This window comes from Numenius arquata, chromosome 29, assembly GCF_964106895.1.
Source record: "Numenius arquata chromosome 29, bNumArq3.hap1.1, whole genome shotgun sequence".
In the NCBI taxonomy this organism is placed as follows: Eukaryota; Metazoa; Chordata; class Aves; order Charadriiformes; family Scolopacidae; genus Numenius; species Numenius arquata.
Genome location: NC_133604.1, coordinates 2,192,874 through 2,215,740, shown reverse-complemented (window position 1 = coordinate 2,215,740; position 22,867 = coordinate 2,192,874). Strand labels below are relative to the sequence as shown.

At 59.5% G+C, this 22,867-nt stretch overlaps 3 protein-coding genes across 4 annotated transcripts; 2 read left to right on the top strand and 1 right to left on the bottom strand.

The window, feature by feature from the left end:
• Window positions 1-80: 80 nt before the first annotated feature.
• On the top strand, window positions 81-1,571 carry DDIT3 (DNA damage inducible transcript 3). Its single transcript, XM_074164910.1, has 4 exons — window positions 81-239; window positions 557-607; window positions 720-887; window positions 983-1,571. The coding sequence occupies exons 3-4, from the start codon at window positions 744-746 to the stop codon at window positions 1,394-1,396; spliced, it is 558 nt and encodes a 185-aa protein (XP_074021011.1). The 5' UTR covers window positions 81-239; window positions 557-607; window positions 720-743; the 3' UTR covers window positions 1,397-1,571.
• Window positions 1,490-6,632, bottom strand: MARS1 (methionyl-tRNA synthetase 1). 2 transcript variants are annotated; one of them, XM_074164908.1, is made up of 22 exons: window positions 6,521-6,623; window positions 6,301-6,391; window positions 6,130-6,208; window positions 5,916-6,050; window positions 5,695-5,770; window positions 5,429-5,601; window positions 5,213-5,325; window positions 4,957-5,073; window positions 4,650-4,853; window positions 4,293-4,494; window positions 4,104-4,178; window positions 3,852-4,022; window positions 3,664-3,759; window positions 3,454-3,571; window positions 3,007-3,220; window positions 2,795-2,926; window positions 2,581-2,685; window positions 2,327-2,510; window positions 2,147-2,218; window positions 2,016-2,042; window positions 1,822-1,911; window positions 1,490-1,741 (listed from the first exon to the last, which is right to left on the bottom strand). In XM_074164908.1, exons 1-22 carry the CDS (start codon window positions 6,621-6,623, stop codon window positions 1,589-1,591), a joined length of 2,730 nt encoding a protein of 909 aa, XP_074021009.1. In that variant the 3' UTR covers window positions 1,490-1,588. The 2 variants fall into 2 exon arrangements, with proteins under 2 accessions (XP_074021009.1, XP_074021010.1); XM_074164909.1 differs by lacking the exon at window positions 2,016-2,042 and having other exon boundaries at window positions 1,492-1,741; window positions 6,521-6,632.
• A 1,670-nt stretch (window positions 6,633-8,302) lies between these two features.
• On the top strand, window positions 8,303-14,623 carry ARHGAP9 (Rho GTPase activating protein 9). Its single transcript, XM_074164946.1, has 16 exons — window positions 8,303-8,603; window positions 9,043-9,221; window positions 9,896-10,108; window positions 10,593-10,670; window positions 10,806-11,035; window positions 11,736-11,823; window positions 11,975-12,070; window positions 12,187-12,285; window positions 12,379-12,502; window positions 12,593-12,697; window positions 13,205-13,303; window positions 13,387-13,464; window positions 13,586-13,639; window positions 13,733-13,867; window positions 13,952-14,057; window positions 14,321-14,623. The coding sequence occupies exons 1-16, from the start codon at window positions 8,303-8,305 to the stop codon at window positions 14,499-14,501; spliced, it is 2,166 nt and encodes a 721-aa protein (XP_074021047.1). The 3' UTR covers window positions 14,502-14,623.
• Window positions 14,624-22,867: the final 8,244 nt, after the last annotated feature.

Below are 22,867 nucleotides of genomic sequence, written 5' to 3'. Positions count from 1 at the left end.
GCGTGACTCACCTCCGCCGGGGCCGCTCCCCCCCACCCCTCCTCCGCCCGCCCCGATTGGCCGGCGCCGCCCCGCGCGTCGGCTGCGACCGGCGCGAGCGTTGCGTCAGGCGCGGAGCCTTAAAAGGGGCGCGGGCGGAGGCGCTGCGGGAGTGGAGCAGCGCGGGGATGATGCGGATGAGGATGAGCTGGGGGCAGCGCTCGGGCCGGGGCCACGGGGAGCTGGGGTCGCCCAGGAAGGTGCGGGGGGGGGGCGGGCGGGCGTGTGAAACGGAGGAGAGAGGGGACTGCTGGGAGCGGGGGAACTGAATGGGGAAAAGGACGAGGAGGACGACGACGACATCGGGGGCTGCCGGGGGAGGAGGGACGTCGGGTGCTGCTGGGAGGATTGGGAGGACAGCGAGGAGCCGCAGCCGGGGTGGGGGCGTCGACGTCCCGCCCGGTGCTGGGGGGCCGCCGGGGTGCCTGCAGGCAGGGCAGGCGGGGGGCTCCGAACCCCTGGGGAGCCTTCGGGGCGGGGGGGGGCAAAGTCTGACCCTGCCCGTCTCGCCTTCCAGGCATCTAGGAGAAAGTGCGTCCTTGTCGGCCTCGTCGGCACCTGAGATCAGGTAACAGGGAAGGGTGGGGATGTAGCCCTGGGGCTGCCAGGGACCAGCCCCTCACGGAGCGCGATGCCCCAGAGGTGGGGTCCCGGCTCCACTCACCCCCTCATCCCCACAGCCCCGTGCTGGCCTGGAGGTGACAATGGCAGCCGAAGGGCTGCCTGCTGGGACACCTGCCGGTGCCCTGCCTGGCTGGGAGCTGGAGGCCTGGTACCAGGACCTGCAGGAGGTGCTGGCGGCAGCAGCAGAGCCCAGTGGGCCCTCCCTGCCCTGGGGGGCTGAGCAGGTGAGCTGACGAGCTGGTGACACCCCAGCTGGAGGGGGGGTTACAGGCCAGGGGGCACCCATGGCCTGGGGCTGGCTCCTCCTCTTCCCCTGCAGGCAGAGGTGGCCCCACTGTGGGGCACAGAGGGGTCTGGCAGCGGCCCAGAGGGCTGCGAGCTGGACGCTGCCCTGGCTGCAGAGCTGCTGGGACCAGAGAGTGCAGCAGGCACGGAGCCAGTGGGACCCAGACCCCTGGGCTCAGCCTCTAGCAGCAGCCCCCCGCCCCAGCCGGGCACGGAGGAGGATGAGGCAGGGGCAGCTGCGGGGCGTGGGGTGAAGAGGAAGAGGTGCAGTGGCACGGCTGCCAACAGGGAGCTGGCCAAGCACCGGGAGCAGGCAAACGAGCAGCGGGTGCTGGAGCTGACAGCCCATAATGAGCAGCTGCGGGAGGAGATCCGTCGGCTCAGCGCTGAGGTGGAGCACACGCGGGCAGCCCTCATTGACCACATCGTCAACCTCCGCCACAATTAGCACCATGGTGGCCCCTGCGGACCTGGGGGGTGGCTATGAACTGGAGGGGCGGTACCCCAGCGGCACAGACTGATGCTGCTTCCATACACCATTGTATAGTTTCTGCATTTTATTACACACATGTAACCACCAGCAGAGCCCAGTCTAGTCACCGGGTAGCCCTGGGGCTCTCCACAGCACAGGAACCTGGTGCTACTTCTTCCGCTTCCCCTTGGGCACAGGGACTTCGGGGCTTTTGCCCTCAGCTACTGCCAGCTGCTTCTTCAGCTCCAGCAGCTTGGCTACTTCTGCGTCGATCTGGGCTTTCTCTGCCTTGTTGGCCTTCAGTTGCCGCACATGGTTGCCCTGGGACAGGGGTGTGATAAGGGTTTGGGGGGGGGGAGGGGGGTAAGATAGGGCCAGCCACCCCCATCATTGCCACTCACCTGCTTGGCTACCTCCTCTGTCAGCTCCTGGATCAGTTGGGAATCACCTGGAGCCACGAGAGTGGCTGGGGCTGGAGAGGGCTGTTTGGCCTGTGGAAGGACAGAAATAGGTGTGAGCCTGGGTGGCAGAGCTCTACACCACCACTGCCACCATGCTGGAGAGAGGGGGTTACTGCAGCACCCCAGGGAGTTACCTGGGGCTCTACAGCGAGATCTTCAGGCTGGGAAAGGAGAGATAGCAAGTGAGGAGGAACAGAAAGCAGAGGAGGGCGCTGGGAGGTGCCCAAGGTGGAGGAGCTGCAGGGGCACCCCAGCCCCCACTCACCTGCCCTCCCCCAAAGCGCTTGCGCAGAGCTTCAACCTGGTCATTCTCCAGCTTCTGGAAAAGGGGGCTCACCTGCAGCCGGGAAGAAGAGGAGTCACCTCTGAAGGGCCAGCACCCCCCATTCCACCCATGTGCTGCCTGGGGGTGCACAGCCCCCATCATCCCTCCACTACCACCTACAGTGCCCACGTGATGCCCAGGGGGCAGGGTGCAGGTGAAGTCATGGCTCAGGACACAGCAGTCAGGGGGGATGCAGAACTGTCTCTGGATGGCTGAGCTGACGCTGGGCATGTAGGGCTGTAAGAGGACGGCCAGCAGGGAAGCCATGTTCACTGCCACACCGGTCACTGTGCCTGCACGCTGTCTGCAGGGTAGGAAACTCTCCATTAATGCCAGCTCCTGCCCCCTGCCTGTCCTTCCCCATCTCTCCCTACCTGTCCTTTTCATCCCCCTTGATCCGCTTCCAGGGCTCGTTCACCTGGATGTACTGGTTGCCATGGCGAGAGATGGTCAGGATACACCTCAGGGCATCGCGGATGCTGGGGGGGGAGCAGAAGGGAGCTTAACACCTGATGTGGGGTAGGTCTCTGCCCTCCCATCCTCATGACAATTCAGCCCTGCTCCACCCCTGGGGTTTCAGCCACCCACCGGACTTTCTCCAGCAGCTGGTGGTACCGGCGCAGCTCCACGGTGACACGGGCCAAGAGCCGCTTGTCATCTGGTGTGAGGACCATGTTGGGGACAGTGCCACCAAAGAACTTGCACACAAACATGCCAGCTCTGTAGACAAAGGCAGAGCAGGTGTGAGCAAAGCCTCAGGACAGAGACGAGCCCCTGCCCCTGCTGGGGTGTTCCAGAACCTGTTGATGAAGTTGCCCAGGTTGTTCAGCAGCTCTGAGTTGTTCTTGAGCATGAGGTCACTCCAGGAGAAGGCACTGTCCTGCCCTTCAGGCCGCAGGTACAGCAGGTAGAAGCGCCAGATGTCCGCAGGGATGCCGGTGTCTTTGGCCATGTCCCCAAACACTCCTACACCTCGGCTCTTGGAAAACTTCCCATCCTCATAGTTCAGGTACTCTGGGGAGGGCAGGAGAGACCCCCACCGTGGGGCCCAAGCATGGGCCCAGCCCTCCCCCAGGCAGGGAGCAGCCCCACAACGCAGGGGGACACTGTCAAAATGCTCATAGGCTCATGCCGAGCTCAGGGGGGGTTCCAAGGGGAGCAGATGCAATTTTGTGCTTTTGTACAACAGACTGGACTGTTCCCACTACTGAAGGAAAGTGGGGGTATGGAGACACCCCCCCCAGTACCTGTAGCAATGAGGTGATTCACCAAGGTGTAGTTGTCCTCAGCGCCCAGAAGCGAGCAGGGGAATATGACACTGTGGAATGGGACGTTGTCCTTGGCCATGAAGTTGTAGAGCTCAACCTGATAGCAGTGGGAGGTGGGGGGGACCATCAGTGGATCCTGGCATCCAGCTCTGTCCCCACCTTCACCCTGTAGCAGCACCAGGCTCTTACCTGCTGTGGGTTCTTCCACCACCTCTCCCACTGGTCGGTGTAGTTGGCCGTAATTGACAAATAGCCAATGGGAGCATCAAACCACACATAAAAAACCTGCAAGGAGAGCAATACGTGAGCAGGGGACCCACAGACAGGGAGGGTGCCTAGGGACAGATGCTGCAACCAAGGGTCCAGATGGGACTTGCCTTGTCGCGGAAGCCATCGAGGGGCACAGGGGTGCCCCACTTCAGGTCGCGGGTGATGCAGCGAGGTTTGAGCCCATCCCGGATCCAGGAGCGAGTGATGTAGCAAGCGTTGGCTGTCCAGTCCCCCGTGGCCCAGGACTGCTCCAGCCAGGGCTCCAGCCGCTCCTCCAGCTGTAGGCAAACACATGGGGATGCTCAATGGTACCACGGGATGCCCAATCCCCTCCCCGCTCCCCCAGGAATGAAGCTCACCTTGGGAAGGTCCAGAAAGAGGTGCTGGGTTGGTTTCACCACAGGGACACCCCTGCAAAGCTTGCACTGTGGATTCTGTCAGAAGGAAAAACATGGGTTGGAGGAAGCCTAGGACAAAACCGGGGGTACCAGGCAGAGCACAGGGGCAGGCTGTGGGGTAAGGAGATCCCCAGAGAGATCCTGTCCCACCTTCAGCTCCACAGCATTGATGAGTTTGCCACATTTATCACATTGGTCCCCCCGGGCCTCCTCATAGCTGCAGAAGGGGCAGGTGCCCTCCACAAAGCGGTCAGCCAGGAACCGCTGGCAGTTCTCACATCGCAGCTGCTCCACAGTGTCTTGCAGCAGGAAACCACGGGCCAGCAGGCGCTGGAAGATGTCCTGGGCAATCCTGGCATAGGAGAGGAAGAGAAGAGGGGCAGCGCCCATTATCCAGGGAAACCTGGAGAGCCGTAGAGCACCTTTATCCAGGCATGCCGGGGTTCCCCACAACGTTCCCCAGCGCCAGTTACTCTGTGTGAGCCCTGTGGGCACGCAGCTGCTCACATGGTCTGGTGTGGAGTGGTGGTGCGCCCAAAGTAGTCGAAGGAGATGTCAAACCAGCGGTAGATGTCAGCGTGGATGGCGTTGTACTTGTTGCAGATCTCCTGGGGCGTCAGCCCCTCTTCCACCGCCTTGGTCTCAGTGGCTGTGCCGTACTCATCCGTGCCACATACATACAGTGTGTTCCAGTTCCGCAGGCGGCAGTACCTGCAGGCAGGAGCCTGTGACAACTGTGCAGGTGTTGGGGGCAGTACAGCCTCCCCATGATGATCTCCCAGCCCCATGGAATTTTCCTGCAACCAAGTCTCACCTGGCAAAGGTGTCAGCACTGAGGACGCAGCCGATGATGTTGCCAAGGTGAGGCACATTGTTCACATAGGGAAGAGCACTGGTGATCAGGACGTTCCTCATGCCCTCCACGGGCAGCCTGGCATGGACAGGGGCAGTCAGAGCAGGCACAAACAGCAACAGGGCCACCCCAGAACAATGTGGCACCAACTTGGGAGCCGCTACCAGGCCCCTTGGAGTTCTGGGACAGCCAGCCCTAGTGTCATCTTGGGACTCACACAGGTTTCTGAGGCTTCCAGGGCTTGGGCAGCACCGCAGCACCACGGGCCCAGGCCTCTGCAGCATCTGTGATTTCATCCTCCGTCAGGGCACGCTCAAAACCTTCTTCATCCTGCAGGGAAGGCTGGTCCCAGTGAGGGTCTGCATGCCCACCGCCACCAGCCCCAAGGGGGCCCAGCCCTGGGCCAGGGCTGAGCAGGGGGCCAGGGCTGCACCTCGGGCTCGTTACTGGGGGCTCTCTCCATAGCCAGGCAGGGCGGAGGCTGCTTCTGCAGGTAGGACTTGAACTCCAGCAGTGCCTTGGGCATCAGAACAGAGTCAGCAGCTTTCCTGCAGGCCTCTGAGAGTGTCATGCTCTGGAACCAGGTCCTCAGCACCTGCAGCTCAACTTGGGGGGTGAAAGAGAAAGAGAGAACAGCAGGATTCTTACAGCCATAGGCACACATGGAATGCTCTCCCTTGGCACCCGTTTTGCTCTTACTTGGTAGGCTGGTCTCATCCTGGAGGACAGGGAACAAGGTACCCCACACAACCACATCAGCCACTGACTTGGTGTCCTGGGCCAGAGGAGCAGGGTCAGGCCTTGAGGCAGCCCCAGCCTTAAGGCTCTGCCTCAGGGCAGGCAGCAGCGAGCTCGGCTCACCAGGGAGAAGGGCCTCACCCTCAGCAGTCTCTCCCTCTACACCTCACAGTCCCACTCACCCCAGCAAGGTAGGCAGTGCCTCTCCTGGACAAATTCTGCTCTATGTGGGCCAGCAAGTTCCCCAGGGGGTCCACAGCCTCCAGCCCCTTCTTGCCGTGCACCAGCTGAGCGTACAGGGCCGCTGACGCAGCCGGCTGGGAGCGGGCAGAGACAGGAGTCGTCAGGTCGGGATGGGGGGTGGGGGGGAAGCTGCCATACCCCTGCGGCACCCACCTGCAGCTCAGTGGCCTCCCACTCCAGCCACTGGTTGGTGAGGTCGGTGGGCTCCTCACCGCGGGCCAGGAAGAAGAACCTGGGGGGGTGAGGAAGGAGGGAGGGAGGGAGGTGGGGGGGGTGGAGCTAGAGGCTGGGGGGCTGCCCCCTGCCCCGGCCCTGGGGACTCACTGGCAGATGGCGTTGGGGGAGAAGAGGACGGTGCCGCTATCCAGCTCCAGGGCGGGCGCCCACGGGGGGCTCAGCGGGGCGAGGGGCCGCTCTGCCGGGGGAGCAGGTTCGTCAGTCAGCCCCCGCCCCGCGGCGCGGCTCACCGGGCCCGGTGCCGGGTGCTCCATGCCGGGGAGAGGAGGGGAGGGGAGCGGAGCCGCCGCCGCCGCCGTGGTCTTACCTGAGGGGCCGCCCCAGAGCAGCCGGACCGGGGCGTCGGCGGTGCCAGCGGCCGCTACCACCTTGAGCGCGGCGGGGCCGCCCGCCGCCAGCCGCAGCCGCATGGTGCCAGGATGTGCGCGGGGCACGCCGGGAGTGCCGCCACACCGGACTACAGCCCCCAGAATGCCCCGCGCGGCGGGACCGCACACACATACACCACCACACCCCCCCGTCTCGCGAGAACGCCGGTCTCCATGGCGACGCGGGAGCCGCCCGTTCGGGTTGCCATGGTCGCCGGGCGCGGCCGCCACCGCCCGCAGCATCCTCCGCTCCCGGTCCCGCAACGCCGCCCGCAGCCCCCGCCGGGCCCTGCTGTCCCCCCAGGACACCCTCCCACCCTCCCTGCCCGCCGGGAGACCCCCACCCCCGGCGCTCCCGTCCTGCCCCGCCGCCCCGTCCCGTCCCTTCCCGTCCTGTCACATGGCCCGGCGAAGTGTCCCCGCCACCGCCGCCGCTACGGGCGGGCCCGACCCGCCACCCCGGCAGGACCAGGTTGGGGAGGGACAGCGCGGGGGTCACTTGCCTGGGCCGGGAGTCAGCGCAGGCACAGCCTACCCCAGCTCCCTGCCCGCCCCCTCGCTGCTCCAGGAACCGGTAGGGCAGAAAGAGCGAAGGGAAGCGGGGGCGGGTGTCCGGAACCGGGTGAGACACGACCCGGCTGGGGCCTTCCCCCGGGCCAAAGCTGATTTTGCCCCCCCGCCTCGGGGCAGTGCAATTACCCCAATTGCCCTGGCTGCCTCCCCGCCCCCCCCCGGCAGCACTGTGTGGGCAGAGCTGAAAGGCGCTTAGGGCCGAGCCGGGTTGAGCAGGGCCGCGGGCTCTAATCCCCGCACCCGTGGGTGCTCGGCCAGCCAGGGGCACACAGGACGACAGGGTCCCCCACCTGCACTTCCATGGGTGCCTGTATCCCCCCCAACTCTCTTTCCTGGCATCAGGTCCTCCCCACCGGCCCTGCAGCGGTGCCCCAGAGATGGTAAGTGTTATCTCCAGCTGGGGGGGCAGGCTGGGGGGCCATGGAGGGGAGGGTGCAAGTTGGGGAGCCTTGGGCTGGGAGGCTGGGGACCAGGAAATATGGGGTGGGGGGCTTGGGGGCCTTGGGATGGGGAACAAGGGACTGGGAGCCACAGGGCGGTGGACTGGTGACAAGGGGCTGGGGGGGCTGCAGGGCCATGGGATGAGGACCAGGTGCCGGACGCCACTGGGCCACAGAGCTGAGGCCCCCCAGCCCCATGGCACGCAGAGCAAGGAAGCCGCAGCCTCACTGCTTCCTGCTGCAGCTGTTGCTGGGTTTCCTGCAGGTCCCCGAGCTCTGGCCGCCCCAGCACCCCCAGTTCCCCCAGACCCCAGTACTCTAGGGCCAGGCTTCGGCTCCTCCAGCACCAGGAGCTGGGCAGCACATGGTCCCTCCACTGCTTGCGGGCAGGATTGCTGTGGAGTATTGCCATGGTTGGGGGGGGAATCCATGGCTGTGGGCACAGCCTCACCATAGGGCACATTCTGTCTGTGGGGCACAGCCTGGGATATGGGCACAGCCTGGCCATGGGGCATTGCCATGGTCGTGGGCCACAGCCTGACCGTGAACCACAACATTGTCCGGTGAGTCCCGGCCCTGCAGGCAGGATCCCTGCTGCCACTCGTGGCACTGCTAGGACCCATGGGACACAGGGCACATCCGACCTGACTCCCAGTCCTGTCCCCTGCAGATGGTGAGGGCCAGGCTGTAGCGTGCGCAGGGGTGAGGATGCTGGCAGGGCGGTGGCGGCTGGAGGGGCGGCGGTGGCGGCGTGCGGAGCCAGCCGTGGTGCTCCATGCTCTCTACAATTACGCATACCATGCCGAGGACGGGCGGCACGTGGCCATGGCTGCTGGCGAGCGGTTATTGCTGCTCCACAAAGCCAATGAGGACTGGTGGCAGGTGAGACGGGCCAGTGAGCCCCGCTGGGCTCGGCCCTTCTTCGTCCCTGCTACCTATGTGGCCGAGCTGGACCCTGGTGACACTGGGAGACAGAACATGCTGCCCCCCAGCCAGCCTGTGGACACAGGTGAGTGGGGAGGGGAGGGGCACAGGGCCATGGGGCTTTGGGGCACAGGGTAGCAGGACACTGGGACAATGGAGCCATGGGGCGCTGTGGTGGAGGCAAGCATCTGGGGACATAGGATGAGGGGACACTGGGCAGACAGGGATGGGGGTCACGCCACTGGGAGTCCCCGGCTGTGGGTCTGGGTGCACAAGGCTGGGGGAAGATCAGGGCTGGGGGCACAGGATAAGGGGGCACTGGGGGGGATAGGGCTGGGAGATACCTGTGAGGGATGACGGGGGCCAAAGGGCTGGGAATGCAGGAGGTGGGAGGGGCACTGGGGGAAGCTGGGGATATGGGGCAGAGGGACACTGGGCAAAAAAGGTTGAGGTCGAAGGATGGGGGTCATCTGCAACCTGGAGCACCATTTGGGGTGGGTGGGTACACTCATCTCTCCCCCCAGGCCTATCACCGCAGTACCGCTCACTGGAGGACCTGTGTAGCCCCTCTCTGCGCCCCCCCCAGGAGGCCACACTGGCCCCCACTCGCCCCACCAGCACCAGCCAGCTGGCAGAGGGGGACGTGCCCGCGGCCCCCCCAGCCCTGCCACAGTGTCAGTCCCAGCAGGAGCTGAGCACTGGGGTGAGTGGGGGCCAGGTGACCCCAGAGGACACCTGGTGTCCCCAGCCCTGCTCCCCTCCCCAACCTCACCCCCTGCATCCTCCAACCTCGCCCCCATGCATCACCCACCTGCACTCCCTGCACCCACCGCCCCCCAAATCGCACCCCCCTGCTCCATCCTTACCCCCCCACACCCCCCTGCACCCCAGCACCCTCCAACCCCGCCCTCGCCGCCGCAGCTTCCTCGTCGCCGTGGGGCAGCGGAGGAAGTGCGGGGGGAGGGGGGGGGGGGGGGACCGAGCCGCCCGCAGCGGGGCCGGGGGGGTGGGCGGTGCTGCACGGCCGGGGGTGGCGGGTGGGAGCGGGGTGCAGGGTCCGGGCCGGCGGAGCAGCAGGGGGGCCCGTGGCTGCCGAGGTGGGGGGGCGGAGGGGGGCGGCAAACGGATCCGGGTAAGCGATTGCAAAACCCTGATCTGGGCTGGACAGGGCGGGGGTCTCGGGGGAGCTGGGAGGCAGGGCAAGGGAGCACTGAGGGGGGGTGGGGGAGAATGAGGGGGCAGGGCAAGGGGACACTGGGGTGGTGGAGGCTGGGCAGGGATGAGACGGGGCGGGGACAGGGCATGTGGGGCTGGGGGTACGCTATGGGTATCGTCCATGTGCCCCCGCCCCCCACAGTTTAGGATCTATCCCCCCAGGTGCCCCCCCTGGTATCCACCATGATCTACTGCAACCTTGAGGAGCTGCAGCGGGCGGGGGGGCAGGCTGATCCCCCCGTGCCAGTCGGACCCCCCCTTCAGGTTTTGGGGGCCTGGGAGCGTCACCTGGACCCCAGCACCGGCCGCTGCTTCTTCTACAACCCCCAGACCGGCGCGGCCTCCTGGAAGCCCCCCCGCCGGCACCGGGAGGTGGTGGGCACAGAGGGGCGGCCCTGCCAGCCTCCCCCCAGCCGGTTCTACACCCCCCATCCCTTCCTGCCCCCCAAGTCCCCCCACTGACCCTTGTCCCCCATGCTCCCCCTTGGCTTCCCACCAATGTCCATGCATTGTGTCCCATGTCCCCAATGCCCACTATATCCTCCTCATGCTCCCCCCCTTCTGCGCCCTCCCCAGTGGCCCCTGTGATTTCTGCATTCTCCCAAATTAGTCCCCCAATATCTTCCCTCCCACCCCCTCTGTGTGGCCCCAACCTCTGACTTCCCCCTCCCTCCCCCCCGCACCCCGTGCTTTCCAGGTCTCCCTCACTACCCCCCCCTTGTCCCTGGCACAGCCCTGCTGGACTGCTGGCAATTAGTGCCAGCGCTAATTGCTGGGTGGATGGGGGTGGGGGGCAGTCCTGGGGGCCCTGGCCATGACGTTTCCCGAGGCTGATCCATGTACCCTGTGTCCCCTGCAGGGCTTGCCCCCCACTGCCGAGTTCCCCAGGACCACAGCATGCCAGAACTCCAGGGATGCCAGGGTCCCCAGTGGCACCGTGAGCTGGGGGCTGGGGGGTGTGCTGGAGAGGAGGGAGGGTGGGAGGTCACTGGATGGCACGGGAGGGGGTCAAGGTGTGGATGGATAATGGGTGGCACTGGGAAGGGTATATGCACAGTCCTCTCCACTGCAGATGACCCGCGGCGAGACCCCTGCCCAGCACAACCTGGAGGAGCGGGCAGCCCCCCCACCAGCCGCCCCCCTGCCCTGCACCCCCGCCCTCCCCACCGTGAGTTACCCCGGGGCCGGGGGGGGTAGGGGGCACGAGGGGCCAGGGGCAGCGCTGACCCTGTCCCCGCAGGAGGTGCAGAAGGCCGGGCAGCTCAACAGGACCAAGATCGCCGAGGGGGGAAGGAAGCTCAGGTGGGGGCTGGGGGAGGGCGCCAGGACTGTGCCAAGCTGGGGTTCCTGGGGGGAGACAGTCCTGGTGCCAGGCTAGGGGCCGGGGGAGGAGCGGTTCTGGTGCAAAGGGCTGTGCCAGATTGGGGTCCCTGGGGGGGGTGTCCTGGTGCAGGGGGCTGTGCCAGGCTGGGTCCCCAGGGTGAGGGTGAGGGTCCTGGTGCAGGGGCTGTGCCAGGCTGGGGTCCTGGGGAGGAGGGAGGAGCTGTGCCAGGTTGAGGTGCTGGGGGGGTCTCAAGGTGAAGCGCCAGGCTGGGGGTCCCCCCAGGAGGACCCGGTGCAGGGGTTTCTGCCAAACTGAGGGACCAGGGGGTTCTGGTGCAGGGACTTCTGCCAAACTGAGGGATCCAATCCAACTTCGGGGGGGGGGGGGAATTTATGCCAGGGGTCTGTGCCATCTGGGGGGGCATTCCAGCCTGGGGGGGCGCATACCAGCCTGGCCCACTGCTTTTCACAGCTGAGGGGCTCCAGACAAGCAATGTCCCTGGCATACAAAGGCGCTTTTGGCTATGCCAGGCTGGGGGGGTGGGTGAGTGGACCAGGGGCACTACCAGCGCCCAAATGGTGCCTGCGTGGGGCTCTGCTGGGGTGGGGGGCACCCAAGCCTGCCTCCAGCCCTCGGCTGGGGAGGGGTTGGGGGTGCCCCTCACCTGCTGCCCCCCAGGAAGAGCTGGGGGGTCTCCTGGGTGGTGCTGGCCGGGAACAGCCTCATCTTCTACAAGGAGCCCAAGGGGCCGGCACCCACTGCCTGGGTGAGTGGAGGGCACAGGGGTGCTGGGACGGCAGGGGGGTACCAGAGCATCGGGAGGTATGGGGGGGGACAGCAGGGGGAGAGGGTTGTGGAGGAATACGGGGTGCTGTGGAGACACAAGGGGGACAGGGTGACGGCCAGTGCCCCCCTAGTGCCCTGCCAGCAGTCGTCCTGAGAGCAGCATGGATTTGCGGGGCGCTGCCCTGGATTGGGCCCATGACCTCTCCAGCAAGAAGAACGTCCTCCACGTGAGTGGGGTGGGACCCTGGGATGGGGATGTGGGGATGCCTAAAGTGCAGAGCCCAGTGGACCTGGGGGTCTGTGTAACAGTTTGGGGGTCACAGGGATTCCCCCCCCTCCCCAGCTCCGCACTGTGACGGGCAATGAGTTCCTGCTGCAGTCAGACCAAGAGGCCACCATCCAGGAGTGGGCCCAGGCCATCGGGGGGGTCATCCGCCGGCTGGTGAGTGCCTGGGGGGGGCACAGGGGGTGCCTCATGGCTGCCCCCATCCCCATATCCCCAACTGTCCTTGTTCACCACCGCCACATCGCCCAGGACCTGGAGAACCCCATGGACATGCCCGTGGGGTGGCTGCGCCAGGGAGACGTTGGGGACCTGGTGGAGTTCAGCGGGGACGAGGATGAAGCACCACGGGTCACTGAGGGGGCTGGGGCTCCAGGTAGGGTTGGGGCTTGGAGCGGGGGGAGCAGGACTGAGGGCTGCCATGACCATGACTGTGACCACACCCCAGGCCTGCTGTGTCCCACAGGTGCCCCCCACGCCTCGGAGAAGAAGCGGGTGAAGAGCAAGCTGAGGCGCTTCATCATCAAGCGGCCCCCACTCCAGAGCCTGCAGGAGAAGGGGCTCATTCGAGGTGGGGTGACGCGCCCCCCCCCCCCCCCCAAGTCCCACCACACCCTTGGGACCACCCAAAACCCTCCCACATCCTCCCTCTGCCCACAAAGTGGGAGAATGTTGTGGGAGTGTTGGCTGCCTGTCCCTGGTGCCCCCCCGCCCTGCCCAGTGTCCCTTCCCTGAGTCCCCGTGTCCCTGTTGGTCCCAGTGTTCTTCCCAAGTCCCAGCATCCCCTCCTGGTCCCTGTCCCTCTCCTGATCCCAGTGTCTGTCATCCCATCTCCTTCCCCCCAGAATCCTCCCCCTCAGTCCCTGTGCACCCACTGGTCCCAGTGTCTCCCTCCAGTCCAGCATCCCTTCCTGGTCCCAATACCCTCTCCCAGTCCAAGTGTCCCTCTCTGCCCTCACCACCACCCTCCTGGTCCCCAGCATTCCCTCCCTGTACCCCTCCATGGTCCCATTTTCCCCCCCTGCCCCCGAGTCTCAGTGCTCCCCATCCCAGTTTGCCCAGCACTGCCCTCTCCCAGACCAGGTTTTTGGGTGCCGCCTGGATGCCCTGTGCCAGCGGGAGAGCACCACTGTGCCCCGCTTTGTCCGGCTCTGCGTGGAGGCTGTCGAGGAGAGAGGTAGGGTCCTCCCAGCTGGCATGTCCCCTCATCTGGCACAGACTTCTCCTCCCACCATGTCTCATCCCCCTCGTTGTCCCCAGGCCTTGACGTTGATGGGATCTACCGGGTCAACGGGAACCTCTCTGTGATCCAGAAACTGCGTTTTGCCGTGGACCGGGGTAAGGAAACCAGGGGGGCACAGGACACAGGAGCTGGGGAGGAGACAAGGTGTTAGAGCATGTGCCCAGGAACAGGGGAAGGTGGCTTCTTCCCCCATGAAACCCTCCTTCATCCCCACAGAGCGAGCAGTGACCTCGGACGGGCGTTATGTCTTCCCTGAGCAGCCGTGCCAAGGTCAGCTGGGGTGGCCAGGCAGGGGGAGTGGCCCTGGCAGTGCTGGGACCTTGGGGGACCCGGGCACAAGGTGACCTCTCCCATTCCTCCCAGAGGAGCGGCTCAGCCTGGCAGACCCCGAGTGGAGCGATGTACATGTGGTGACTGGTGCCCTCAAGCTCTTCTTTCGGGAGCTGCCCGAGCCCTTAGTGCCCTACAGGCTCTTTGACTCCTTCATTGAAGCCGTCAGTAAGTGTCCCCCTGCAGCACTCCCCCTGGGCACCCCCAGGCTATGGGTGGGCACCATGTCTGACTGCTGTGGCCCCCCTCCAGAGTTGCCGGACCCTCAGGAGCAGGTGGAGCGGGTGGCTGAGCTGGTGCAGACTCTGCCCCCCCCTAACTATGCCACCCTCCGCTACCTTCTGGCTCACCTCTGCCGGTAAGAGGAGGGCTGCTCCCAGGCTGAGGGCGGCTGTGAGGTGGGCTTAGAGATGCCCCACAGGTGGGTGGGCTATGGGGTAACTGGGAAGCTATGGGGTAGCCCTGGTATGCCAGGGGAGGGGGGCTTGGAGGCACGATGGGGTGCATGGGGTGCCTGCCAGAGTGGTGGAGCCCTGGCACATGGAGCCCCTAGGGTGATGGAGGGGGGACTGGGGCTGAATGGGGTGCGTGGGATCTCCCCCCAACCGTGCGTATCCCCAGGGTGATGGAGCGGGTAGATGTCAACCGCATGACACGGCAGAACATCGGCATCGTGTTCGGGCCGACGCTGCTGCGGCCAGAGCGGGAGCCAGGCAGCCTGGCAGTGGGCATGGCCCAGCAGAACCAGGTCGTGGAGCTGCTGCTGGCACACTTTGACCACATCTTCCCCGCGCCCCCCTGAGCCTGCCTGTGCTCCCCCCTCAAATTCAGGCACATTGCTCTTGCTGGCAGTGCCCCTTCCTACCCCCAAGTCCTCTGCCCCATGTACCTTTGACTCTGCAGTAAACGGGCACCTTCCCCGGCACCATCAGCACCTCTTGCTCTGAGCAGGATTGGGGGACGGTCTGTGGCACCAAGAGCCACCCACCTCCTACTGCCTCCCCAGAGAACATCATCATCCAGGCACGTGGCAGTCCGCAAATGCACTTCCATCTGCCCCCTGCCGTGCCCCATACGCCTCCCTGAGGCCATTACAGCGCTGCTTTGTTTCCGCCATTCATTAAACACGTATCTGTCACCATCAGACGCCCCCCAGGAAAGTCCACAGCCAGTGCCAGGGCTGAGGGTCTCTCTAGGGGGTGTCCTGGGGTGCCCACACCCTGCTGCAGCCACCACCAGCCCCTGTGGGCCCCAGGGTGGCCGGACCACCAGGATCCCTGCCTGCAGGATGCAGCGGTTATGGGAGTTGTCACAGCGCCCTGTTGGTGTCACCATCCCCATGGGCCTCCCAGTGGCCCCCAGTCCCTCCCCATGTGCCCTAGTTCCCTGGTTCCCATCCCATCGTGCCTCCAGAACCTGGTGCCACCACCTACTGCTTCTGCATCCTCCCAGCTCCCCAGTGCCTCCAAGACTCCTGCTCACCAGTTGCACCAGGCACTCCCAGTTCCCAGGCAGCAGTGCCCACTGGATCTGTTCTTGGCCCAGGGCAGGCAGGAGATGGGGGTAGGCAGGGCCCCAGAGCTCCAGGCAAAAAGGGGGGACACAGGAGACTTGGGAGGCATAGGGCCCGAGGGGGCACAGCTGGATCCTGGGGGATTCCTAGGGAGACACCAGGGACTGATCCAGGGGCTCATTGGGGCCTGGGAGGGACCCGCTGGTGCCCCAGGGATGTCCCTGGTGTGGCAGGGCAACCCTGGCTCCAAGCAGTGGCTGGTGCCTGTGCTATACAGCCTCAGCCTCAACCCCTCCAGTGCCAGGATCCTGTCACAGGCTGGGTAGGGGTCCCAGAGGGTTGTGGGTGTCCCAGAGGGTGGCAGGGGTCCCAGGAGGAGTGCACAGGTAGGGGGTGGAGGAGCTAGAGTGGGAGAAGCTTTTCTGGCAGCCAGCACAGTAGTGGGGTGTTTGTCTGCGTGGCCTAGGGGGATGGTGACCCCCAAAGGGTGTAGGGGATGGAGCGTTTTAGGGAGCAACGGGCCTCATGCTCTGAGGTTCTAACAGGCACAGAGTGATGGAAGGGGGTGTGTGGGGGTGATGGATGCGTGGAGGGGGGTGATGTGGGCTCCCCACTGTGGATGTGTGGGTGGTGCCAGGACTTTTCCCACACCAGACACAGGGGAAGCATCACCCCGTCCTTCCACACTCTCCATCTGCAATGAGACAGTGGTTTAGGGCCCCCTCCGACCCCCCCCTACAGCTCTCCTAGCCCCCTACTGCCCCAGCAGACCTGGCTGGGCAGGGGGGTCCCAGGCACCCCTTCCTCATAGACCTGGGGTGCTGAGAGTACAGCTCTGCCCAGGGCAACGTGGGGTGCTGGGAGGACTGTGAGCTTGGCTCTTTCTCAGTGGCGTCATCACGAGCTGGAGCAGGAGAGGGGACCAGGCAGTGAGGGTGGAGATATGCTGACAGCCCAAACCCCCCAGCACCTAAATCCCTGGGCACCCCCCCCGATACCTCCTCCCCCTGCTGCCCTCACCCCCATCCCAGGGAGGAGCACCCTGGGATCCCTCCAGGTGATATCGCGGGTAGAGTTCAGCTCCTGCACACAGCCCTTGCCCACCCCAGGCTCCCAATCTGCAGGTGAGAAAACATCCAAGGCCAGCGGCCCGCACCACCCCACACTGCTGGGGTCACACCTTGGGTCGGGGGGCAGCCCTGCCCCTTCAGCCCCACAGGCAAAGAGCACCCCAGGAACTTGGACCTTGGGCTGGAGGTAGCCTGGGACACTGAATACAGTGAAGGGGTGTGGAAGAGGTTGGGAGCCCCCACTGCACTCACAAGACCCTGTTGTCGTCGTCCCCCTTCCAGGTACACTCAAGGACACACATGCAAATGTGCCCCAGCGCCCTGTTCACACACAGCTGGTGCACACACATGTGCACCCCTGCTCCCATGCTGCCGAGTGCAGGCACATGTGTGCACGTGTGGCCCCACCCCCACTGCCTCATCTGCACTCACACACACATCCCCTCACACACGCACTCTTGCATACCTGCCCTTGCACGCACACCCTCGCACAAGTGCCTGCTCTTCCTGCAGACCCCAAAGTGTGCATTCCCTCCGGGGAGAGCAGCTGCTCCCCCCAGCACCAAGCAGCCACAGTGGGTTATGGAGGAGGTGCCCAACCCTCCCTGCAGTCGGAGTGCGCAGTCTGGAGGACTGTGAGGGTGACACTGCCCCACAGATCCCCCCATGCATACTCTCCCATGTACACTGTGCCCTGGCATCATGCAGACTCCATCACATGCGGCTTAGGGGCCCCAGGGATTTCTCACTGTGCAACGCTTAGATCGGCTGAGCTTCCCAAACGCTGCTTCCCACAGCTCCTCTTCCCGCCTCCCAACCCCCCCCCCCCCTACAGTAAGGGTTTAGGAGCGGGTACCTGCGGTACCAGCACCGAGCGCAGCCCCGTGGGACCCACACCCAGACCAGCCAACAGCAAGAGCAGAGCCTGCAGTTTCCCCCTCCCGCCTGCCTGCTGCTCCGGCTCCTCAGTCCCCCTTGAGCCACTTGCACCCCCCAGGCGGGAGGGGGCCACAGCTCCCGGTGCTCACCCTGGCTGGAGGGGACCTTGCAGGACACCCGGACAGAGTCATAGAATCATGGAATCACCAAGGCTGGAAGACCAAGAAGATGACAGAATATGGACAATTGGAGCAAAACCAATACTGCCAAAGAAATATGTAATTACTGTGGGCTAAATGGTTTCATGACAAAACCCATGGGGGAGCAGAGGTGATAGTCAGGTACAGAAAGTATGGACAGCACAAGGAATTTATCCTGCTGCAAAAAGAATCACCACTATTCTGCACAAGAGAGAAGGGAGAGAGAATAAGGGAGAGACTGACTTATGGGCTGGAAAAAAGAACCCCAAAAACTAAAACAGCTTTAATGAAATATTAACAATGAAAAGGAAATAATATTCATTAGAATAATGAAATAATCACTGCTAGAAGAAGACACTGTCTGAAGAAAAACATCCTGTTAATTTCAGAGGCTGCAGTCAGTTGGAAAAGACTTAACTGAAAAGTAAAATTACTGAAAAGAAAATTGGTTTTGTTCTATCTCAATCCAAGACGTTCCACCCCTTATTCCATACGATTTATATCATGCTCAGGTCACTACCCCTTGTTTTAAAATATATACACAGATCACTAATTTATGATTAATCTTTCTACATAAAAATTTGTTAAGTTCATTTAGACCATGATTGCAGGGTTCCATCTATCATGACGGTCTCTAAGGTCAGGAGAGATGGTATGAAATTTATTGTGGTTTGTCCCCATAGATAGTGTGTCCACCTCAAAGAAGTTACTGGTCGCCACTTGATGAAGCTGGCTCTGGCTTCATCACCACTATGTTATCCTGAAAAAAACTTATTGAGCACTCTTAGTATTATCTAGCAATTAACATCATACAGCTCAAAATTGGGTATTCTCACCCAGGGTTAAATTTCCTTGAGGTACACATTGAACTTCTCCATTCTTCAGCATCACTCACCAAGGACATCCAGGTCCTTGAGCAAAAACAGTCCCACAAATGGGTTTGCCTTTGCCTGAAGTAGGAAAAACCCAGTTTTCTCCAACATATTCCTTTCATGCACCACAGGGACTTTATCCCCTTCTACAGTATGTAAAAGGTCTGACTGAGCAGGACCAGCTCTACACTCACTCACCAGTCACCAAAAATCTCCTCTTGCACAGCCAATTCTCTCAAGTGCTTAATAACTTTTTCCATGGTGGTCCATTTGCTCGGGCAGCATTTGATATCCTTAAAGGGATACCTGCACCCTACGGCTGACAGGAGTCGCCTCCAGAGACTGAGAGTATAAGGCTTTATCCCAAGTGCTTTATCGATGCCTCCATCTCTGTCCAGGTTTCTCAACTGCCTGGCTTCTCTACAGTCTAAGTCTATGGTATCAGCCCCATTATCCCAGCATCAGAGCAACCAGGTGATGTCTCACCTTCATGACAGCTAAAGTCCTTTCTCATATCTTCCTCCTCTGTTGATGCCGCCTGAGAAGGACCCTCTCTCTGACCTGTTTTACAAGGACCCTCCCTCTGATTTTTGTCAGAACTCACTCCTGTGTGATCTGACTTACACCAGTCTTTGGTATAAGGGGAAGGGACACGAGCTGACCTTTTTTACTTCCTGGTCACAGGGGCAACTTGTACAGGTAGGGATGGAGCTGGAATAGCAGCAGTGCTCGTCTGCAGAGCAGGAGTGGCGGCAGTGCATGTCGTGTAATACCTACCTCTACACCATTGCTTAACAATTGCTGAAACAAATTCAGAAGAATCTATAATAAAATCATGATTTGACAATAACAGTAATTTCCACAATCCCCAAACTCTAACGGAGTCAGCTTCCATAAAAGGGAGAAGAGCGCTTTCCAGAGGTAAAACCGAACACGCAGTTGGTGATAGAATCCATTGGGTGGCGACCGAGATGCACAGGTAAAGCCCTTGCCCAATTTATCCCTGCATAAATTAGTGTTAAGCACCATCTGAAAACAGCACGATTCGCCCATCACTCAGAACCCAACCACTGCAAATAAAAACAAAGAACAAATGAATAATAACACAACACATATGGCAGTTTAGGCAACATTGTGTTAACTAACTTTATACAAAACTCTATAAAGGCACGATAACATTTTGCTCAAGAAGGACATGATGTGAGCTGTCTGTTTTAATTTCCAACCCCTCAAGACTCTCAGAAAAAAATCTGATATTCTCTCAACTAGAGCAGGCCGGAATCTAAACTATTCAGGCAATCTGTCAAAGCCCCAGTTGTGCCCACGTGTGATGCCAATAAATCTGTCAAGGTTTAGGCTGAGCTGGCCAGTAAACGAACAACAGATGTTTTCTATCACCCCCTGTCCTTCCCCAGAAGGGGAAAGGGAGAGAGAATAAGGGGGAGACAGAGAAACTTATAGGCTAAAAAAAAAAAAAAACTAAAACAGCTTTAATGAAATATTAACAATAAAAAGAAAATAATGAAATATACACAAATATATACAAAACCAATATCAAGCTCCCAGGATGACAATCAGAACTGTGACTGGACTCAGCAGTAGACAGGAATTGGATTCAAGAACTGGATTCAGGAACCCACAGATCAGGATCAAGGGCAGATGAACAGAGTCCTCCTCGGATGCCGGCCATTGAAGAAGGAGGCTGACCCCTTTGATCCCTCAGCTTTTATTCTGAGCATGATGCCAATGGGATGGAATACCCTTTCGGTCAGTTTTGGATACCCTGTTCTGTCCGCTCCTCCCCGCAGGTGCCACCTCTCTATGCTCTTCTGCTTCTGACCCTCCAGTGGGACATACAACAAAGTGAGCTGAATTTGGTTGTTACAGCAGTAAGTATAAACAAGAGCCTCTTTGCATACCAATTCTTAGTGCTCACTATAAACATCAGACATTATCACTGCTAGAAGCAGACACTGTCTGAAAAATATGCCATTAATTTCAGAGAGTACAGTCAGTCAGAAGAGACTTAACTGAGAAGTAAAATTACTGAAAAGAATTGGGTTTGTTCTATCTCAAACCAGGACCACAACTTGTGAAAACTTCTCAAGGACCAGGACGAACTCAGACTTGGGGTAGTGACCATGGACCCTCTTCCCTTTTCAACAATTACAAGTGAACTATGCAGATATGCCCCCTGCTTACAGATACAAACATTTGCTTGTAATAGTAGATCAACTGTCAGGTTGGGTGGAAGCCTTCCCAACAAGAAAAGCTGACACAGGGTGGGTAGTAAAAGCTTTATTGAAAGAAACTATACTTAGGTATGGGGTTCCAGAGTCAATTGAGTTGGATAGGTGCGCTCATTTTACAGTCAATATAATCAATCAGCTGTAAAAATTGTTAGGTATAGAAAGAAACCTGCATTCTCCCTATCACCCACAGTCTTCAGGACAAGTAGAAAGGATGAATTGACCGCTAAAAGATAGCGAAAGTACATACATACACTGGTTCAAAATGGCCAAAAGCATTAAACTTAGTCCTGCAGGCTGTCCAAAACACTCTACAACAAGCCATAGGACTAATGCCAGCAGAGATTCTCTTTGGGAGGCACCCAGGGACTTACATACCAGCTAAGACCAGCCTATTTGATGAACAGGTTACCAAGTATATTTTATATATGCAAAAAAGGTTTGAAGATAAGAGGAAATATGTCCAATGGTGCAAACCCACACCACCTGAAATACAGGTACATGATATACAGCCAGGAGATGAAGTCTTAATTAAATTATTTTCTGGAAAATCAAAATTGGAACCCAAATGGGAGGGGCCACACACTGTTTTATTGTGCTCTTATTTTGCTGCTAAAGTTTTAGGGAAAGACTTGGATATGCCACTCTCACATCAAGCGAGTGATGGATAGCCAAACCAGCTGATGGATGACTGATTTGTGAAAATCAACAATGAATGAAGGAGAATATTTCACTACTCCTCATACTGTTGACTCTGGTAACTACTACAGCATGGCTAAGTATGAAATTAAAAAGATGTCGTGGTTTGGGCCAAATTGGCCTATTACAGGAGACAGATGCTCTCCGCCCACTTCTTGCTCCCAGTAGAAGAGGAGGAGAGACAAGGAGATTTACAAGTTTAGAAGGAACTAAATTACTTTAATGAAATATTAATAATAAAATTAAAAGGAAATAATGAAATAGATACATTATATACAAAACCTTATCAGGATCCCAGGATGACGTCACTGGCAGGCACTGGGGAAGTCCCAGCTAAACTCAGTGACGGATGGGAACTGGATTCCAGCCCTGGAGTCAGGAACACACGGATCAGGATCAAAAGCAGATAAACAGACAGGGTCTCCTTCGGTGTTGGCCATTGAAGAAAGAGGGCTGGCCCTTTGATCCCTCAGCTTTTATACTGAGCATGGGGCAGATGGGATGGAATACCCTGTTGGTCAGGTTTGGGTCACCTCTCCTGTCCGCTCCTCCCCACAGGTGTGACCCCTCTATGCATTTCTGTTTCCGACTCTCCAATGGGGCAAATAACAAAATTAGCTGCCCTTGGTTGTTATAGCAATAAGTATAAGCAAGAGCCTCTCTGCACACCGCTCCTTGGCATGAAGTACAAACATTGGTCTTATCACTTTAAAAGCAAACAGTGTTCTCCACAATTAGGTGTTAATTTCAGACAGTTAGAAGAGGCCTAGCTAAGAAGAAAAATTACTGAACTGAAAGTTGGTTCTATTTTACCTCAAACCAGGACAAAATAATAGATGATCCAGAGTGGTGGAAAAATGATAAATTCAAAAAGAAAGGAATCTACTTAGAGTAGATCTGAAGATCCGAGTAGGAACTGAGTTCCCAATTGAAAAACCTAAAGAAGGGACTCTCATTTTTTGTTGTAATCAGACAGGGTGAATCATCTAACTGTGACAGAGGTAATCAAAAAAATTAGTTTTCATTGTCCCAATGATACCAGTTGATGTTTAACACTTGATTTCAGGTGTTGTGTCGCAGTTAATGGCAAAGTTGGCAAAGTAGAAACTACTGTGTCTTGCGAAAGAATTGACTCGATACCAACAACAGTCCCGCTACCATCATAATTAATCCAACTTCAGCTCTGCTAATAAGAGAGGAGTTGATCCCACAAATATCTGGAATTGGACCATACGCTATCAAACATGTAGGGCAACAACAAGTAATATTTAGTCCCTCATGATCACCACTTCAAGGCAGGGGAGGCGAATTTCAATGTAACTCCCAAGCCAACAGGCAGAACTGATGACACAAGTCAATGTTTCTAAAATTAAACTGACCTGCTCACCATTCCTAAGCACATCCTATACCATAACCATAGCCATGGTTTGCATGGTTACGAGCGAACCTTTACCGCTTCAAGGCAAACAAAAAGAGATGCAACTGGTATCATAGGGACAGGACTGGGAGTCTTAAATAGCATAAATGCTGAAGTGCTTGTAAAAAAACTGAGCACAACCACAAATGAATCACACAAATTAGAACACCCATTGTGATCCTCTTATTAACATTAGGGTCTGACCAACAGCTTGTGTCTGATGGGAGAAAATTAATGGAGAAGATCACCAGTTAATTGTAGATCTCTTG